Consider the following 22,382-nt stretch of genomic DNA (forward strand, 5'->3'; position numbering starts at 1 on the left):
TACTTTCCCATTTGCTTTCTTCTTCCTTAATCCAGTTAGCTCCTTCGTTGTGATCTTGTTCTCGTTCCCATATATCTGCCCAGTAGTTCCTTATTTCTTCTTCAGTTGGTACTCCATTGTTTTCAAGTGAATTATTTATATTATTATTACCTAGTGACCTGTAAAAACCTTTTTCATTCGTTGTAAAGATCTTGTTGTCATTCTTCCTATTTAAAGCCTTTATGTAACGAGCTAAACGGTGTGCTTTGAGTGCAAGTTTTTGTTTTAATGTGTCCAATACATCATGTGGTGTACAGTNTTATTATTATTATTATTATTAATAAAGTAATAAGAGTAGATAAATTAGGGTTTTCGCGAATGAAAGATCCGCTAGATGGCGGGACGTGGATGTGGGGTCTGACTGCTGCGTGATTGGTGAATTTTAACATATCTGTCAATGTCATGTCAAAAATAACCAATCATGCGGCATTTGGACCTTGCGTCTACGTATTGCCTTAAGGCGGATTTTTCATTCGCAAAAACCCTCATTGTGACTTTCCTTACAGTTAACATAATAAGCAACGATGTGCAAGTTGAACTTACCATAAACATCGATGCAGCCGATCTGCCACTTCATGCTAGGCTGGGTGTTGATCTGGCACATATAGCAGCCTCGGTCCTCAGCCCGAAGAGGCCTGATCCTCAGCTGCCAGGTTCTAGGGGCGTCCAGGTTGACCGAGTATCTGGCCCCGAGGACGGCTCTCTCGTGCATCGTCAGCACTGTCTGATCTTCCGCGCGGAGCCAACCCACCTGGTGAAGATATGAACAGTTAAAAATGCAGAACATTATGTACCACGGTATTTAAACGTCCCTGCATTGCGCACCCTTTTGAGAGATATCGAACTCGAGTCGTGTCTCCTCGAAAGGATGCGCGATGCCAAAAGCAAGAGCGTCCACGGAAGACCAACTTCTTGACATGCCCTTTGATTTGACACGGTGGCTCAGTAATGGTTTTTGTTTAAACTTAATGTGCCAAAGTCTTTCTTTTCTACTTTATTATTGGGATACGTCAGTCAAAGGACGTCACTTATATAAATTCTTCCCGAATGTACGCGAACGTCTAACTAGGCGATGGTTAGAAATCGACCATTGCTCGTCGCAGTTCCTCACGGGACATGGCAACTTTAAACATAAACTTCACGAATTCAAACTAGTTCCGTCTCCTTTTTGCGAGTGTTCCTCTGATGATGTCAGTCATGAGCAGTCTGCCCATCATATCTTGTGGGAGTGTGATCTTTGGAAACATGAACGTGATATAATGCTTAATTCAATACAACATACATCTGTTTCCGCAATTTATTACACCGATCTTGTCGCGACAAGGAAAAATTTCCGTGCTTTTAAGCGATTTTGTGAAAAATATTATTGGCAGGTAGTTGCTAATTGCTCATAAGATAGGCCCCCTTAATTTAATTTATTGTCCGTGGTGCATAATCTTTTTCTTAAAGGTTTTAAACCTTTGTTTGTCACCTGTCATCCGCTTTGCAATGGAGGGAAGTCGAACCTTAATTTCGAACTCCTCCTATGTTCTTCTGATTAATTTCGTTGCGGGTCCAATGACAGTTTAACTTTCCCCCGGGACAAACTTGACCTTCATTGGTTGGGTTTTTGTGGCGGTCAAGCTGTAGATCCTGGCTACACAGGAGTTGCAGTGGTGGGAACGAGAGGTGGGAATAGTCCCGTTTTTTTCTACTTTATTATCTAATAGTTGGATTCTATTATCTAGCCCTGGACTAATCAACCTTCACTGGTTAGGTTTCATTTGAGGCCAAGCTGTATAGCCTGACTTGCAGAAGTTGCAGTGATGGAAAAGAGTGGTGGGATAAGTCCCCGTTGAAGATATGAAAGGTGAGGACTGTCTGTTGGGTTGATAATCTTTGCAGCAATCAATTTTGATATATTACGAGATACTTTTTCTGCAAAATAGTTCCTAATACAATTCTCAAAGTCACTTTAGGGACACACCCACTCTTCCCATGGAAGCCATAAGATGTGACTAAGGTTAAAATATATGAACATCAAGATTCCCCGACCCGTCTGCCGGCGTAGAGAGCTATATTTTTTTAAGTACTTGTCTGAAACCATGAACTGTTAAGTTCCGTATTTTCATTCAATTTTCTAATATCTTTAAGTAATCAACATAGTTCAATCAATAAAGACTGAAATACCTAGGCAAATACAGTTTAACCTTCAGCTTACACGCGCCATAGACACTACAAACACAGCAATACAGAAGTAATGAATAAACCAACGAAGACAAAAATCGAAAAAACGTGGCACGAAAAGAAAAAGTGCGATGCGGTATGTTGTACTATTGACATTCGCCTCGCGTGGTGCAGCTTGATTTTTGTGCATTGTTATGCAGCTCGTACAAGGCACAGCCGCCATATTTACGAAACTCGCAACACGTATTTTGGTACAGCACGTCAAGGTAAACAATAGCGTCTTATCTCGTTATAATACAAGCTGTTTTGTAACAAAAATGTATACTTAGGCTGAATTGCACCACCTCTTTGACCGTAACAAGAACGATAACCGGCGTTTTTTGTATAGAGTTTGACAGATTTTTGACGTTTGTCAAAGTTAAAGTAAGATGGTGCAACTCAGCCTTAGTCTCATGTACCTGTCAACTATACGGTTGATATTTCGGGACAACTAAACGGGATCCTAGACAAAACAAAAGAATCCTCACATTTGCCCCCATCGGAGCTCGAACCGGCGACCGTAGCTTACTGTCCTAGGGCTGCAAGGCCCAGTGTCGTACGCGGGTGGAATCCATTTGTGACATACTGTGCCTATCCATGACTCCAGGTATAAAATTTCTCATCACACTAACATTAATTTTTTGTCCCCAGCGGGGTTCAAACTAGCGACCGTAGCTAAAATCATAGTCAGTCCTCGAGGTACAGCCACATTATTATGCTATAGGCATGTGCTAGGGCTGCCGCAGCGCTGTATGCAAGGCCTGTGTGGTACGCGGGTGGAATGCATTTCATAGAAATTCAAAAGTGTGCTGGTAAATGTGCCATTGATTTATTTTAAGCGTTTAGCTTAAAACGGCGAGCGAGAAAATGGCCAAATTGTTAAGGAAAATTATTTTTAATTTAAGAAAAAAATTAACACAAAAGAATTGGGAACGTCACAACAACAATATTAACAGCATTATTGTGTTGCAGCTGGAGGTAAGATAGCCAGTGTGTTTGTTCCTCTGTGGTTGAGGATTTTGGGTGAAACTCGCTTCCACTTTCTGGCTGATCGTTACTTACTTTGGTGTGATAAAGGCCATGCTACATCGTTGCGGATTTTAAAAAATCATGTCTGAATCATTTATTTTAAAATCTGTGAGTGTTAAAGACATATGCACATTGTAACTTTACTCTGAATAAATTTCAAAAAAGTAATATTTTATGATTAGTAAATTTTTCCAAGGTTTTTTCTTTTTATAGACAGCCCTTCTTACACCTTTTTGATGAAAACAAAATTTCACTCTTAAAAGCTTAATATGGATGGGCAGGCGCCCTTCGTCTCCAATAATCACTCACCAAGTTCCTACCTAACTATCACATGCTATTCCTGTTCAGATGGTTAATAGACCAGGTAATCTAGGGCACAAGTGTTTGTTCCCAGGTTATTAGGTGTCTGAAATTTGTTTGGTACAGTCACTCGCAAAAAATAACACGACAATTACGTAAAACAAAAAAAAAACAAAAGAAGCTCGAAATCCTATTTTAAATTTGGAATCAATCGAAAATACAATGTCACTCTTGATTTAACAGTGTAAAAGGCATAATACCAGCTTTACGTACGCTGTTTTAAATTTAGTTCCAATCAACGACACTCAAGCGTGTCTAACAACGATAACAAATATCACACGTCATATTAATTTATTCACAGTTATTCGAGTGACAGGTTGATTTTAGCGCGCTGAAGTCTGTATGTTTTGTTTCAAAATGCTTTTGCATTTTTGCTATGCATTTAGCTGTCGTAATGAGTTTAAATTTAATTCCGAGTACCTTTTCTGTATTGTGAAAAAAATATTTAAAAGTTTTTTCGTCTAAAGAACATCGGACGTATTCCACTTTGAGCACCCGCCCAAATAGCATCTGGCCTATTCCACTTAGAGCACCTATCGAGATTATGGGCCGGTGCTTTTCGTGGAATTTATACATCGATAGGTGCTCTAATAACGCAGCGTGGGACGTCCACCCACAAGGTGGACCGATGACCTGATAAAGGTAGCGGGAAGGCGCTGGATGCAGGCCGCTACCAACCGTGCGATGTGGAAGTCATTGGGGGAGGCCTATGTTCAGCAGTGGACGTCCTGTGGCTGAAATGATGAGGTGCTCTAAGTGGAACAGGCCAGGTGCTATTCGTGCGGGTGATATTCGGGCGGGTTTTCCTCTTGTTTAAAAAATATTTTTACTAAGTTAATTTCAAAAGAGTAAATGAAATAAGAAGAAAGGACCAGTTAATATTACTAAGTGCTTCAACGATGTATGAATGAATATTTGGTACGACATTTTTTAAAACATTTTTTTTTACAAAACCAACCAGTAGCAGCGTCAACAATAGCAATTTCCGCGTCCGACTGTACAGCTGCAAGTTAGTTGGCAGTTGCTAAACTGTCTTATTTCAGTGAAGTTTCACAACTATGCTGAGATGAAATATGATGGGAATTACGGGGCAAATTGTTTCAAAGAAAACTACCTTCGCCATGAGATGCTACATTTATCACAGAGCTTAATGATCGTGTGGTTTCTGTTCTAAAACAAAGGCGGTTTTTGTTTAGAAACTTATTTTAAGAAGATCCCAAATGGTTTGGATTAGAGGACCGGATATTGAATGGACCTGGAATTAAGTGCGCTGAAAATAGGTTTAAGGAAACTCTAAAAATATACCAAATGATAGGGTTTCTGCTTAACACGATGATATTACTGTATCGACTTTTTTTTCAATTACGGGACTTTCGCACCTCTCATTGCCACCGCTGCAACTCCTGTGTTCAGGATCGGATCTACAGCTTGACCGTTTAATAAAAACCCAACCAGTGAAGGTCAAGTTTTTCCCAGGGAAAAGTTAAACTTTCATGCGGGTCGCATTGAGATTAGTCAAAAACATAGGAGTTCGAAGTTAAGGTTCGACTTCCCTCCAATGCAAAATGCAATCTGTTTTCAATGAGGGCTATCGTTTTTATCCTTAACAGTTGGCACCCCTGGCGATTGACAGGACCTTACTCTACAGTGGCGCCATCTTGATGAGTGAAAATGCGATAGTCCTCCTACCACTTTAATTAATTTGAATTTATTTTATTATATTTTTTTTGCCCCTGCGTACAAGGCACCCACTGAAAACCAGTGTCTTGGCACTTGGCAGTAAAATGTCAACTGTCAAGATAATACTGAGTGGGTAACCTCTTAGGCAACATTTTTTTTTCTCCACCTCGTTGTTTTTGTGCTTTTTAGTTGTCAAATAAATTAATTTTCTTTCTTTCTTTCTTTCTTTCACTTTCGCGCTCACCAGTTGGTTCCACTGTCTTCGCTACTAGCAAGTGACAGGACCTTACTCTACAGTGGCGCTAACTGGTGAGCGCTAAAACGATAGCCCTCATTGTGTAAGAATAATGAAAAGTTATTGATTATTTCAAAAATAGTTGTTTAATTGTTTACTCATTCTGTCAAAATGTCTTCACTAACCATGTTAAGGAAAATTATAGCAATTGCTTTTAAATTTAGTTAATAAAGGGGCCGGTCTTTGTGGAAATCCTTGGGGGAGGCCTTTGTCCAGCAGTGGACGTCTTTCGGCTGAAACGAACGAATAAAGGGGCCGGTTATACCACGCGCAATCACGTCACGACGATGACGCGTAAAGCGGAGTTATAATTTAAATTGTAGTCAAGCAATCACTGACATCCACCGCTATTAGTGCCGTTATTAGCCGTACACGCAGCAATTACGTCAGAATTTGTCACTCGTGACTTATTTTATTAAACTATCCAGCTGTGCAACACGTAATTCACAGTTTACATTCCAGCCTACCAATACTTCGTATTTTTAGGGGCTGAATGTAGTTGTAAAGTCAAACTACTTTTCCAGACTTAGGTACATTATTAATTTATCAATTAACTACTTAGTCCTAATTAAGGTAAGGAGTTTGATTAACAAATTGATTTTGTATTATTAAAAAAGAACAATTACCATGTTTCAGCCTTTTTTCTTAACAAAGACAAATCATTTCATTCAAATATTTAAAACGTTAAAAGAGTACGCACAGAGCATGACACGTGTCATGTTAAGTACGTAACAATAGTGCGTTAAAACAATTGCATAACGAACTTGTAGCTGATGTACGGGTAGCACGGGCAAACACGGCACGCGGAAACGAGTAAACCAAAGTTATAATTTAATTTGTTGTCAAACAATCAGCGTCAACCGCTGCTATTAGTTCCGTTATTAGCCATACACGTAGTAACGACGCCAGAATTTGTCACTCACGTCTTAATGTGGCATACAATGAGTTGTCAGCAATATTGCAGAAGTTGGGTCATCCCGCGTAGTATCTCGGCCGTATATCAAGCAAAGTGTTAAAGTTGGTGGGCCTCGGGCAACTTACTTAGCGAGTAAATGAGCCTTCCACAAATGATGATTGTAATAAATGTGACTGGGATATATAGACAAAAGTAGAACGGCTGGTTTTAATAAGTATAATATTAATACATATTTTGATTTGAAACGACAAAAGTTTTCTCATTAAAACACGGCTGTGCAACAATGTGCGTAGGTGCTATTCATGGATGTCAAGGAAATCATTGACTTATATTCCATTAGAAACAGTTCCTAAGATGTCAACGGGTCCAAAGATAGTCTATTTATACAAAGAGTCGCTAGCAAAGTAGCAAAGTACGTTAATTTAAAATATCATTAAGTGGAATTTATATAACAACGTGAAGTAAGATTTTTGAATCGACCTTATTTATTTGAGGAATGTTTTTTCAGATAGTGTGTTTGGAAAAATATTGGTGAAGGTCAGTATGTGACGGGACTTTTTACATTCCAGCACACTCATGAAGCAGTTACGTGACCTTAGTAACAGGGTCACTGTCATTAATGTAGATTTCTAAGCCTTGTTCGCACTAGTCGAGTAATTTAGTCGAGTGACCAAAAAACTGTGGACTCAGTGCTAGTTTGAAATGAATGCCATCGTTAGCGAGTGCGTTAAAAAATCTATTAAGATTTTATTTCTTGAAAGTATCCGCTAGGGACGCTCTAAAATCTGTCATACATTTATGTATTTTTTTATGCAGTCGCTAGTGACGCACTTAAAAATACACTGCACTTTAGTCGAACTACAGCTTACAAGTAACTTATTTTAAAAACTCGACTAAATCGAAAGTATCAGATTCTTTAGCCGGTTAAAAAGTGAGCAGGGACGCGTGGCGTGGTTGCGATTTAGTAATCTACACATTGATCTTAGCTAAAAGACCGAGAAGCGTAGTTTTAGTTATATACTCAACTAAATGTTAAGTGTTCAAACACGTTTAGCTACTAAACTACTCGCCACTCGACTGACTTACTCGACCAGTGCGAACAAAGCTTTAGCGACATCGCTCGAGCCAGCAACTTCGCGTGACGATCGTCATGAACGAAACGACACCGCGCCTATATCTCGGCGGAGTTATTCCTTCCTAGGAAGACTGTCTGCAGTGGGAAAAAGCAGAGCTAGAGTATAACATTATATTTCGACATAAATGCTTCAATTCAATGATTCCACTGATTTTGAAAGAAAGAAAGAAAGAAAGATTTTTTTTTATTCAGTATTGTATAAGTATATTTTAGCCTTTGTTTCTTAAAGTTCGCTTTATTAACCAAAATTTATATGCAAACCTACTTAACTAATAAACACAGCGATAGCTTAACATTTTTTTACAAGATCAGCCGGGCCAATATAGTTGCATAACTGTAATATTTCATCATTACAACCCTGTCTTATTATACGAATAGAAAGAAAAGGAATAAGCAAAGACAGTCAACGATCTAATTAGAACCAAGTATTATTTTTATGGTGCATTAGTTTTTAACACTTACTAAGGCTGGGTTTCACGATCTTACTTTGACTTTAACAAACGTCAAAAATCTGTCAAACTCCATACAAAAAACACCGGTTATCGTCAAAGTTACGGTCAAAGTTAGGTGATGCAACTCAGCCTAAGATTGCAAAATTACACTTTACAAATCGGTATTAAGCTTGCTATGCCGTATGGTGCCATAAATAAATAAAAATCCGTATTCTAATTGTAAGATTTTATAGCTAAGTGGAAAATTACGCTTGTAATTTATTTAGCCATTAAAGTCTCGGTAAAAAAGCCGAGAATACGCGCGTGTTAACCTATTTTATTATAATTAGGTTATTTAGATTTTTTTTAAGTGGAACCACTTAAAGCATTCCCTGATTTTATTTTCTCAGGTGCTACTTCACATTAGCTAGTTCAAAGATATTATAACATAGAACTAAAGTTGAATTAATTTAAACAGGTTTTACCGCGATACACGGATAGGTAACATTGAAATATTACCTATATTATACATTATTACCTGTATTATACATTATTACCTGTATTTGCCTGACGTTTAAAATTAATTCAAAAAGACAACGCGAAAGTTTAAAAACAATAGAGCTGTAGGTTCTCACTTTCGTGATCAATTTGTGAGCTGAAAATGGAAAAAGGTCGGAAGCTTTTGGTATGCACCTCACCTCATTCAGGCCGAAGGTTGAAGCGAGTTTCACCTGATCCACAATAATGCTGTTATGGCGACAGACCTAGGTAAAATGGTGGTAAGCAAAACGAACAGAAAAATCTACTCCCACAGGGAATCGAGCCCAGGACCTCAGGCTCTGGTATTCAGGTATTAGAGTCATGAACTCATTCAAATATCCTTCATACTCACTTTGTGCTTCCCCAGGTTAGTCACAGCACAACCAAGCACTGCCTCCCTCCCGAGAAAGAAGGTGTGGTTCCCAATCGGCCGCTCAAACTCTGGCTCCTCCGAAAACTTTTTGGTAGTCATTTGCGAGTCTGAAACAACGGTACTTGTTAAACATTCATGTCCATTGAACATTGAAAGCGATTATGGGCCCAAGTTCTCATCGGTGAACTTGGTAAAATGTCAAAAGATGCCGGCTAATGGGAAAAGTTGGGGATCGTCGAATTTGGCTAATATTAAAAGTCGTTTTGTGCCTTAACTTGTAAATATGGCCATAGATCAAATATCCATTTGAGGTTCCTTTACGATGACGTATTGGGCTGTGATTTTTGATGTATGACGTGTGGTGAACTAGATTGAATGCAGGTGCCCGAGTTTAGAAAATACCTTGTAGTGTCTTGATAGGCTTTAAATGTTTCGTGTATATTGTGTGCTTGATTTAATAGTTACCTTAAGTAAATAAGTAATACTCACTCAAGATTCGGGTTAAAACGAGATAAAAATATGTTACTTAATTATAAACTAAAATTCATGTAAGTAGTACAAAATCGAGAGTCGTTAGAGAAGAGAAACAAAAGAACATCGATATTGGGCGATGAAAAAAGAATGTTTTTTTCTTAGTGGCCAGTGTCGCGCGGCGAGGGCGGCCGTGTGTACACCCAATGTAAAATCCTTTTTTTCCTTTAGTTGGTACTACGAGTAAACGTCATTCTCGTATAAATGCATTTTTTTTAAAGATTATTAGCAATTTGTATTGCCTGAATTACTAATAGTCCCGTTAGCCCCTCGTGTTAAGCTAAATGAGCTTGTGCTACGAGTGGGCACACCACAATAGTCGATCGGCGCGGTGGGATTCGAACCCGCGTTCCTCGGATCTCGAGTCGGTCACTCCGACCCCTTCACCGTTCAGCTATCGTGGCTATATGTGTATGTATAATGGATGTGATGAATTAGATATATATACAGTGACGATATTTTGCTCTTTACAATAATAATATGTGCAGACGATGAACCAGTGTTAACACTGTGACATCTTTTGTAACAATTACAATATACAGGTGCTATTTGTTCCAAAAATGTATAGCCTTATTTCTGTCGACTGATACAAGTTGCAAATTCCTTAACCGACTTTAAAAGCTATGCCAAAACAAGTAGGTACTCTATTATTTATGCAGTTATTCTCTCTCAGGTAATACCGCACACTAGTCAAGGTTTTGACAGCCTCTTCAGAGCTGCATTTGCATAAGCACCAGCCTAAAATGTAGACTGAATATTACGCGGGTTTATTCTATGTTTCTTATTATAACTTAAGCATGCACTGGATAAATGGATATGAGTTTAAAAAAATACACCATAGAATAATGTTATTTACTATTTATTTTAGCCTGAAGTGAAGTTGACACTGTTTTAGTGATTTATCCTAAGTTATTCACTAGCTCAATTTTAACTTCAATATTGTATAAATAAAAGATAAACAACATTTTTTGTGTGCTATATATATATATATATCTGTACCCCCAGTGAAAAGGGATCTAACTCGACTTAGATCAAAATTGACTTTATAACATAATGTGAATCTCTGAAAAATTAGCTATTTTTGTATCTAATCGGTATGTTTCTACGACGTATAGAAAAGAAAATAATTTTGTGCCAAATGATACAAGTAAGGCTTTGTGAACCAATTTTGAGTTTTCTTTCGTGTATATTGNTTGCGCACAATGGTCTAATCAAGAGGCTAAGTGCAATATTCGATTGCCCTGAAAAACTAACTACGAAAGTCCTTATGAATGGATACTATGTATAAAGTAATTAATTATGTAAATGGCATGTGTTGCTAAACTTTATCTGCTTAGCTCGCAAGTATAACATGTCTTGTTAATTCATGTCTCTATTGATTTAAAAAGATTCCCGCCTTAGGCAGTTCATTTTTTTCAAGTTATTTATGATTTAAGAAGAGGCTGACAAGGGTGGCTAAATTTCTTGCGCTGCTTCTTCTCAGCACTGGCCCATTTATGTCCCAAAATAATTGTAGGGTTCAAGTAATACTAGGACGTGTTAAAGGGCTTTTTAAAAGTCTCTTTGTTGAAAAGAAATGCATTTTATGACTTTACTTTTATATTATCCTTCTGTAGCCAAAAGTCAATCAATATAGCTTGACATCATCATCTCTGGTCCAGGGTTTGATTCCTAATAGGGTAATTGTAGAAAACAAACTTTTCTATGTCTCCTGTCTAATTAGTTGATGTGAAACCATTGTTGTTTCAGGTCTTTACTACACAATTGCTTCAGCTATACTTACTTTAAAATAGGAGATAATGTATGTGATTTAGGCCGATATCATTCATGCTATATGGTGTAATAATTAATAAAATAGTAGTTTCAGATCAGAATAAACATTTAAGGAGTAAATAATTAGAATTCAGTCTCAAATTCTAGCCTTATTCCTTTACAGTCGCCACTTGTATCACTTTACACATAATTATTAGGATACTTAGATCGCTATTATGTTAGTTAAATCAGTTTACACATTTTTTTTCTCACCAAAAAATTGGTGTTTATACAGTGTGAGTCACGTTAAAGTGTACATGTGAACATAGATGAAACTAGACCTATTTTTATCGACAAAAAAGAGGTCAAAATTTTTTTGAGATTTTTTTTTAATTTTTTATAGAATTTTTTTTCTTCCAATTACTTATTGTAAAGAAAACGTAATAACTTTTAAACTAAGCGGTATATCCTGATAAAATAAAAACATTAATAATGCCAAATAACAGGCAATACTAAAAACATACATAAAAAACGCCCACAAATAATAAAAAATGATACTTTTTGAAAAAAATCTGCTTTAAAATTCGTGTTTTTTTGGTTATTTGATAAATTTCTCCAAAAAGTGCCCCTATAACCGGTGGTTTTTATTACTTTGTATTATTCTCTATCGTATTACCTTCGTAAAACCAAAAATCACATGTCTCTATCCCTATCACAACGTTTGCAATGATCGTTTGAACTAAGCCTCTCCGGGCGCGCCATTCAACGCTTCGTTAACAACGGGATTATTTCCAAAAAACCAAAAATTGTCGACAATTACAGCAAGAATTTACCAAGTGTTATACCATTTTGGAATCCTTACTAAATGCGCCAAATTATGACGTCACATGCCATACTTGCGTAGTACTTTTTTTTTTCAGTACAGTCAGTTTAAACTAGACAAAATTTTTATTTTGAAATTTTTTTTGGGAATAATGTATTTTTTTTATCCAAGCTGGAGCAGCTGGTTTTGTAATTTTGATAACAATTTAGAGAAGCATTATTCAGGGTTACATAACAAAAAAAAATTTGGAAAAAGTGAAGATTTGTGGCAACACGAGTAAAAAGACCGTCACCTGGAGTATAAATTTTTGATTTTTTTTAAATGCCCATTATTTTGAAAATATGCCACATAGATTTTTTTATATTTTTCTGATAACCAGCATAACTTGCCTCAACACCCAGTTCCGGCTTGACGTTACATTACGGGACACCCTGTATAACAGGAACAATAGTGGGCCCAGAATGCTACCTTGAGGGACACCAAATTTATTGACCCTAAAAGTAGATTTGTACTTTTCTAAACATTTGGTCTTAGGACTGCATCTCTGGATTTCCACGCATTGTTCTCTTTGTGATAAGTAGTTCTTAATCTAATCATAACATGATCCCCGAATTCCATATTTATAGAGTTTCATAAGAAGGCGTTTATGACACACAAAATCAAAAGCCTTAGACATATCTAAAAAAAGTACTGAAACAGGAATGTTATCGTTCAGACAATCGGTAATCGTTTTGAGTAGTTTGAATGTAGCTAAAGAGGTAATTTTATTTTTCCTAAACCCACTTTGCTCGTCGCTCGTCTTTGATAACATTTGCAACGGGGCGTCTTAGCTAGCTCAGTCTGACACCCCGCTGTTTAGTACTAAGTCCCAGTTCGCCTTCTGCGATGAGGGATGTGTACCTATCCGGGATGCCTACAGGGATATTTGACCAAGGAAACGCACAATCAATGACACAATGGCACTTTGTAATTCAGGTTCCACAATAGTTTACTTATTCTAGTTTCACTGACTCTAAGTTACTATTATTTAAATAACGAGCAAGTTATTCCACAATTGCAAATCTACTATGACAAGAGGGATAGCGACGCGCCCGGTTCGCGTCCCGAGACTAGTTTACGTATCCGCGAGAGGGGCGGCGCCCTGTGCGAGGTTTATCGAGTGTTAGTCTGGATACTTATAACTAGGGGGGTAGGATGTGGTTCGTTAGCTCAAGCCAGAGACCGAAGCCTCGATAGTGAGTACGACCACTAGGGAAAGGCGTCGGACCTACGGGGCGAGGGGGTGTGAAGTTCTAGTTATTTCTTCCTCTTGACTCGTTTGCGTGTACTCGGTAAGGACGAGAACCGGTTGGCTATCAACGATAGAACGTCTCGACACGACGCTTTATGGCGCCGCGGATTAGTGACGAGGTATCGGATCAAGCCAGAGTCGAACAGTCAAGGTTAGTAGGGTACAATGTGGATAGATATTCGCTAGGGACTCTGTGCAATGCAGCCGAGGGAACGATAGACGCGCGCGCGAACGTCTGGCTGTTACAATGGCTCCCGAGCGAATGCTAGGCGCCCNCATATAAAAATACTTGTATGTCTCTAATTTGTCATTTTTAACGATTTAACAGCCCGGACACGCAAAAACTAGCTCATCTGAGAATGGCCGACAATATTGCTACATTCTATTCGCGTGGACTGTACATTATTAGATCCAATACATAGCTAGTGAGAGCACTCGTGAGCTTGAGTATATCTTTTACTAGAAACTATCAACATTATTAGTAATCAAATTGGTAATATGAGTGCTTTGGATCAACCGTGCGATGTGGAAGTCATTGGGGGAGGCCTATATTCAGCATAATATGAATACTTATACTCAATTACATTTTGAACGTTATTAATAAAAAAAAAGTAATAATAATATATTTGATAATGGTGATAAGTTATTAATTTTATAAAATTGGGCATTCAAAAAACGCTATCATACAACAAATTTTAATCTTTTGGGAATATTGGTTCGAATATTTAAAATGTTGCCTAAAAGCTATTAAAATGTTTTTAAATTCGTTGTCATCCATCGTAACTAACCATCTTAATTTCAGTCCTGATTGGTTTAACGGATTTAATTGGTTTTTGCTAATTGTGTGAAGCCATCGGTAACTATTAATAACTTTTATTGGTCGCCTCTTCATCTCCAACGCGCAGTTATTTGCCGTGTTATTAAAAATAGGTTACTATATTTATCCTTGAATTTATCTTGATAAAGTGATTTGTAGTTTATTTATTTAGCTGAACCATAACCGTCTCGTTCGTTTCAGCCGAAAGACATCCACTGCTGAACAAAGGCCTCCCCCAAGGATTTCCACAAAGACCGGTCCTGTGCCGTGCCGCTCGCATCCAGGCACCTCCCGTGACCTTCACCAGATCGTCGGTCCACCTAGTGGGAGGCCTGCCCACGCTACGTCTTCCGGCTCGTGGTCGCCACTCAAGAACTTAACCGTCTCAACAGACAACTTTTTTAGAAACTCTAAGTACTTTAGAAAGAGAGCTAGAGAAATTATAGAGATAGACGTACAGATGATGGCACATCAAAATAAACACTGTAACACCTTATTCGCTTGCAATAGTTGCTATTTTGCAACAAAAATTATAGGCTACAGTGATGTGGACTAGTACTAAAGGATACCTTTACATTCTTGACATACTATTCGAAGTAGTCGCTTTGGCTCATCTTTTGTAGCGTTCAGAGCCAAGGAATGGAATTCTCTACCTGCGTCTGTATTTCCGAACTCATTCAGTAAAGGCGAGCTTTCAAAGTACAGTCAATGGACGTCTTCTAGGAGATCTAGGTAAGTTCATTCTATATACATATTATATCGCACCTCGGGTAAATAATTGTTACTCGTATCAAGAACTATTCTAAAAGAAATGAATATAACTAAAAGTTTACCTGATGGAAATAAATCATGCTTACTTACTATTTAATTGGAACATGATGTTTGAGATATTTAATAGTCAGCATTATAACTACGAAAATCTCAAGGAATATTTAACTACTAGCTTTCCGCCCGCGGCTACGCCCGCGTTGAATTTTGTCTGTCACAGAAAACCTTTATCGCGCGCGTCCCTGTTTCAAAAACCGGGATAAAAACCATCCTGTGTCCTTTCCCGGGACTCAAACTGTCTCTATGCCAAATTTCATCAAAATCGGTCCAGTGGTTTAGGCGTGAAAGCGAGACAGACAGACAAAGGATTTCATCCTGGCGATTTTACAGTAACAATAATCCTGTTGGGCAGGTTTACCAATGTAACTCTTAAAGCAGTCGCTTAGTTTTAGGCTTTCACTAAACTATGTAGGTACCTATAACCCGTAGATCATCAATTTGTCAACTGCCTTATAAACTGATTTAAAAGAAGTTTAGTAATTAGAAGTACAGTCACGGAATGAAAAGGTTCGTCAGTTTTCAAATTGATTCCTTCAACGAATCGCGAGCACATACCTATTACCTTTTGAAACTATGTTACAGAATAATCTCGAGTTAGAGAAAATAATCTTTAACTGTTCGTCAGTAAAGTTCAAAATTATTCAGATCAAAGTTGTTTGACGATTTAACTTGTCAAGAAGATTATTATGATTGATAAACTAAAGCCTTCTTGTTGGTTCAACCTGCCATTATCTATTAAATAAAAAAAACTACACTTTGTAACATTGCACTGATGGGAACTGAACTGACTGGAATTTAATTAAACTTATAGAGTTTATTTTGTAAAATTGGTTTTACAAGAATGTGCATAGGCACAGAGAAAATGGCAGAAGAGACCGTTGCCAGCATAAAAAATACATTTTCTATTTCTTATAGTGTTACCATGCTTAGAACTAAAAATAACTACTTAAAATATTTTATGTTCAATAATTATTCGAACAAAGACTATACCGACAGCCTACACAAAATCTAAAAATAAAATTCCAAATCGGGACATGATAAAGTTAACAAGATCGTTGTTTTTGTTCTTGTTACTAAGTCATCCTCTTAGGAACAGTTTTAATTAGGTTTCTACCATTTAGATGGAGGTGTGTCTCGTTTCAAAATAATGAAATTAAATCTACCATTAATGAAAAATATGTTTGTAAAGAACACTTTGGGAAGGGACAGATTTTTTTGCCTCAGCATTGGCTGATATTATTGTCCCAGGGCATGGTCAACGTGAAAAAAACCGATGCCAACGAACTGAATCTAATCATTATTTTAATGTTTTGTTTTTTGGATGTGACTTGACTGGACTCTTTCGGTGAATGACAGCAAAAAACAGGCAGTCGCTAGCAGCAGTTAAGCTACATTTTCAATATGTGGAGCATTAATCATTACAGTCATTCTATTAGGTTTAGTACCTTTCAACGTCAATGCGTGGTCCAGCCAATACGCCAAAAAGGGTCAATACTAATTAGGCTAAAGATAAGCGAATTAATAAACTGTAATTCACCATCAGGGACATCAGACTTAAATGCATTGATCGCCATCGCTGCACGTCGGCTGATCGCGTATGATCGCGCTGGTTTTGTTGAACCTTAAGAAAACCTTTACAGGCGTCAATTTTGAATAGATACCTACGCTATGACTCGCTCGCATTGCAACGTTGAATAAACTCTCTAGCTCCAATACTTATTTTCAAAATTGTATTGAAATTATAAACTAAAATTGAATATTTGCACAAGAAAATAAGTATCACTTGTATAGAGCAAAGCTCTTTTACATTTTTAAGCATCCAAAGAGTCTCAAATTAAATTCTCATTTACCTAAATCGTACATGAACTGGTGCCTAAATCGTCTGTTTCGTCGGTGAGTCGGACTTAGATCTTTTCTAACCGCTTTGTTAGCCAGTTTAGCCACTTGTTGTAAGTCCAAGTTGAACATTGTTATGCGGACGAGTTAACAATGTCAAAACTTTAGTTTGTACATTTGTTGTGACCCTGTACTATTTTACCGCAACATAAAAGTAGTTATTAAATTTTTAGCGTTTGGAGTCGCATCTCAAATTAATTTGAAAATTATAAATAACTTGAAAAAATCGAACTGCCTAAGGCGGGAATTGAACGCTGGCTGTAACAGCGTATTAAACTTGAAAATTTCGACGGGTTCATCCAGTGTCTAAGTAGCTCAGTTGGAAGAGCAGTCGCCCGGCAAGCGGAAGGTCGTGGGTTCAATTCCCGCCTTAGGCAGTTCGATTTTTTCAAGTTATTTATAATTTTCAAACATAAAAGTACTTCTCACTTTTCCTTGCTATGGCAATGCGTTGCATATTGGATGGGAAACGATCTTTGAATGGAGTTCTCTTTCTTTTAAAAATAAAAGAAATGTTTTCTTTGACTAAAATTTTCTATCTACAGTATTAGGTAAGAGTACTTTCCCTCCAGGTGGCATTACACAATTCCAACCTGTTTAAAGATAGTAGTAATATCATCTTATCAAATTCTCCTCCACTCAAATCCTCTATACCCAAGTAATTAAAGTTCTCTATATTTCATTAATACCATCGTATTTGTGGTGACACTAAAAATAGCTGTCATAACAGGGAAGTGAGACGTGAACACACGGTGCGACTGTCCCACATAAAATATCCCAACTAGCCAAGCGTAGTGCGCGATGTTCTTATAGATACAATGAGAAATGTGACTTAACTGTCATAGAAAATAATCTACCTCAGGGGACAAGTAAACCAGAGGTATTTTTCTGGGCTAACCTGAAGGATACAATATAATTTTATTGCGATATTCAGCATCATCATCTCAGCCATAGGACGTCCACTGCTGAACATAGGCCTCCCCCAATGCTTTCCATGTTGCCCGGTTGGTAGCGGCCTGCGTCCAGCTCCTTTCTGCTACCTTTATGATGTCGTCGGTTCACCTTGTGGGTGGACGTCTCACTAAATGATGTCGGCTAAAATTGTTATAATGCCACGCCACGATAAGACAAGAAATCATGTCGTCAATGCACTTAAGGGAGAGTCCGCTAATTTGGACCAGTTTTTTTCAATCCCATTTTACACATAGTTTTATTTTGTTTTTGCTAATGTCCGTGGTATATAATAAAAGATACATTATTCAACTTACTATTTCATAAGTATTAATTAACATGATTGTTGCATATTTAGCACAAATCAACAAAGTACGAGTTCAGAGCTTCGGTCCAATTTAGCCAACCGGTTCGATAATTTGTACCACGGGGTTACTAAATTGGATTTCAATAAATTTCAAGCCTATAAAAAAACTATGGCAAAATAATATACGATACATTCTTAACAAATTAGGAAACGAAAAGGAACAGTAGTTAATAACATAGACAATCGATATTGTTTTACACGTTATCACGATTTTGAGTACAAGTTTTGTAATTCCAATTATCGTAACGTCCCGTTGCGCATTTTCCCTAAAATAGCTTATCATTATTACCGTTACATACTATCGAGTCACATTTTTGGAATCTGGATAAAATTACCCGTCTTTTGGTGTAACTTTTAAGGCTAACAAATATATATTTTAGGTACAACACTTACTTGAAAAAAAAGATTCGTCATTTTTGTCACTTTTTGTGATTGCACTTGATTCACCTTCAAAATTAGAAGCAATGTTATATATTAACACTTATTTCCAAAGTTAATCACATTATACACGTTTTTTATAAAGAAAAACACACTTCCAAAGCATCTAAACGATAAAAAACATCCATCTTTTTCACTACCCAGACGGGCACCGCGGATCGCGTCATCTTCAAACACAGACTGAGAAAAATTTGGTTGAAAAGCAACCATAGTGCCTAGAAAATATAGCTATCACATTCATACTTAAGCATTATTACTTTCGAGCGAAAGAAACAGAAGTATATTTTTTAAATGACAAGGTCCCGAACTTGGACAAGTGATTTGCGGCGGGAGCCGCCGCAGAGCACTTTAGAGCTTCGTGACGTGCGTCTCCTCCCGCCGCAGGTCGCTTGAGAGGTTAGTAACAACCTGTGATTAAATTTAACAAAATTACGAACTAAACATGTATTGTCAAAAGTTACTTGAAAACAATGAAAAAATACTTTTCAAAATAAAACACACGTGTTTGTTGTCACGGCAAAAACCACATGGCCGATATTAATTGATTTTTGTTGTGTATCGCTGAGTGTTGCAATTACAGACATTCAATAAATACTTTACGAAATATGAGGGTGGTACAATTTACCCGGCGGTACAATATACCGAACTCTCCCCTATATGTATAGGACTGGTATACTATGAATAGACCAGCTACATGGTTTGCTTAACCGATTAATAAACTAAGCCTACTTAATTAAACAGGCTGAGGATTAATAATGGGGCACAAAAACTAGAACCGTGGTGTCTTTCTTCACCATGGTCCATGGTATATGCTGAGTACGGTCTCATTGCTCGCAATAGCACTGTATTGTATACTTTTATTTGTACTTTTCTATCTTCTAATATTAGGTGATGTCATACCTGCAGAGATTTTGTCTGCATTAAAAAGTCCTAAATTAACTTAGGTAGGCTAATTTGATATTGGCTTTCAGCAACCATACCTAAATAAAGAAGAATCTTTCGTTGACTCGTAAAGCGCATTTTCCTTTGAAGAACTTTCATAAGCAGTCTGTTCTACATAGCAAATGAAACCGACACGTGTAAACAGAGTGGGTTCCAATCGATGCAAACACACCCTTACAATCACGTACCTGCCAAGTGCCTTACGAAACTCGGAACTTTAAAACTTCATAGCTGTAATAACAAAGGCGTCTCTAACAAAGTTATCGTGCTATCTGGGGAAACCAACTTTGAACTTTGTCAAAACTTATTAAAGTTCAATATTGATAGAATAAGTAATGCGAAATCAATCAAAGTACAGCAGATGGTGTATTGTAATGAGTGTTTATTTGTTTTGTAGACACTTCTATAATTCTATAGTTAGTTTAGTGTTTTAGAAAACTTTAAGTACCTATTTCTAGGCCGAAAGTACATATGTAAGCATGAGATTTTTACATTTGAAATCATTTAGCCGTTATAAATAGGAGTCCGAAGGATTTTTAACCAAAACAATGAAGTTCAAAACAAAAGGACTTCAAACTAAATACTTCACAAAAAGGCAATGCAAATAATAGTCTACGAACATTACGATTACATAGTAATAAAAATATGGTCAATGTTTCAGTCAAATACAACAAAGGCATACACACCCATGACCGACATGAGTCGTCGACTTTTGACATGTTGTCAACAAATAGAAAGCACAAATCATCAAAATAATATGTGTTTTGAAATAATGCCGCCGACACCAAGCCTCCGGGCTGTTGGAGAGCTTGGTACGTAGAGTCCATAAAGATACAAAACATAGCTTATTTACAGTGTGTTACGAACGATCCTCCTTCCACCTTTATACTCTTTCGGCCTATAGATTTGTAAAAACCAAATTCTCTGTGTCATTGTCATTTTTGTACTTTTTGACTTGTCATTTAAAACTTAAGCTCATGATACTCGTATTTCTGTTCGATCTCGCATCTCTCTATCTTTTATTCAAACGCATACAGTCCACATTTCGTTCACAGCACAGTATAAATCGTGATGCTTATTTTATTGCAGTGTAAACCTAATTTTGATATGGTACGGATAGGTAATAATACAAACAGAAAACAGAAAGAAACACAAACATTTATTTTTAAAATAAACAACGTTTCTCTTCCATTCCTTTGCCTGTTTCTGTCATCTAAATAAAAAAGTAAAATAAAATAAAACGTTTGCCAACACTAAAAAAAACGACAATCGAATAACAAACCAAACATATGGACACGCCACGAAACCTCATATAAAAGAGCAAGACCTCTAAAACAGTAATAAAACAACTTACATAAAAACAAAACTGAAAAACATTTTTCATGCGCAAACGTCGTAAGTGCCATATGATGTAGGGCTGTCACTTTAATTAAATTAATTTTATAAATTATTTCTTAAACTTAAATTTTTAAAATCCAGTTGATCATTCAGTTTTATTAGTTGGTCCTTTTTAGGGCACTTATACGCGTCCCAAATATAGCTACCATTTCGAGAAAACACTCGGTTTGTGCTGAGAAGTGGCGAAGGAAACTCAGTCATCTTTGTCAGCCATTTATTCATTACTTAGAGAAGATTTGATTTGAGTCCTGAGGTAGTAGTAAGTTTAATGCTACTAATTTATATTAATAAGTAAACAAAATCATGTTTCAAAAGTCAACATAGATATTAAAACTTTTAACAGTAATCCATAGTCGTAAATGGCAAATGGTTAGTAGTTACGATAACGACAAAAAAACGTACCATCCAAAATGAGAACCTTTTATTGAAGTCAGTTAAAAACTAAAAGGTTTGTGCATTGGTTATCACTATAGCCTTTAGTGACTTCCTTCACTCCCAAAACCATGAAGTGTGAGTTATGGATTGCGATAATTTATCATAAAGGAAGCCGACAGCCCTACCTGAGGGTAGGCGGCGGCAGTTCGCACCTGTCACCGAATGCTAATGTGGCGGGTTCACACAAATGCGCCGATTCGTAAGGCGGGTAATACACAAGAGGCAATGGCACGGAAACGGGAACGTTTGAGTTGGTATTAGAATGTAATGGGCATTTGGCTGGAAAAATGCAGTTGAATAAAATATTTTTTCCAAATTGTAAGATTAGTGGGTATTTCTCATCGCCACGGTTCTCATCGTCACCTTCGTGGCAAATTTTATTTCTAACTTATTTCAACTTTTTGTAAACAAAAATTGTAGCGCTTGATGTGAAGATTGTATTCTCAGTAAATCAGTCAAATAGTGAGTCTCGTTTGAAAACTTTAACGTTTTGAATTTTTTGATGCCACGAAAGTGATTCTGTACTTCACAGCAATATTTTTTTCAAACTTTACTACTGTAAATGACTCTTAAGTGTTTATAAAACATATATTTTGTCTTATTTTCATAGATAAATAACAATAACATAATATAAATAGCAATTTCTTTATTTTTAAAGCTTGTACATTTTTAAATTTTTACCCTTTTTATTTAGTTATAGTTTAGTTGAGTAGTTATTTGTTAATATTTAGTGGTATATATGTATAGAATATTGTTTAAATAAATCTTACGTCACTTTTCCTTGTCGATATCAAATAGTTACCTACTTAAATAAAATAAAACTTTACCTTTACAAGATAAAATTTTACCTATAATGTCACCTACTAAGTTACAAGATTCTACGCAATTGGTTTTAAGGGTGACACTGGTG

The 22,382-nt window shown here is 36.9% G+C and overlaps 1 protein-coding gene and 1 non-coding gene across 2 annotated transcripts in view; one reads left to right on the forward strand and one right to left on the reverse strand.

Moving 5' to 3' along the window:
- Positions 1–582: 582 nt before the first annotated feature.
- The window catches only part of LOC114359494 (zwei Ig domain protein zig-8-like), a gene marked incomplete at its 3' end in the record, with an annotated part of 31,758 nt that continues 9,958 nt past the window's right edge, over positions 583–22,382 (reverse strand). Inside the window, exons 3-4 of the mRNA XM_028313919.1 lie at positions 8,983–9,110; positions 583–790 (exon numbers count right to left, since the gene is read on the reverse strand). Coding sequence (XP_028169720.1) covers positions 583–790; positions 8,983–9,110 — 336 coding nt within the window. The remainder of the gene's footprint in view (positions 791–8,982; positions 9,111–22,382) is intronic.
- TRNAA-GGC (transfer RNA alanine (anticodon GGC)) lies at positions 17,246–17,318 on the forward strand. The gene has a single exon. It is a non-coding gene; the product is annotated as a tRNA-Ala (tRNA).

The sequence above is a fragment of the Ostrinia furnacalis genome, unplaced genomic scaffold, assembly GCF_004193835.3.
Source record: "Ostrinia furnacalis isolate ACB-3 unplaced genomic scaffold, ASM419383v2 OfSCF4424, whole genome shotgun sequence".
Lineage (NCBI taxonomy): Eukaryota > Metazoa > Arthropoda > Insecta > Lepidoptera > Crambidae > Ostrinia > Ostrinia furnacalis.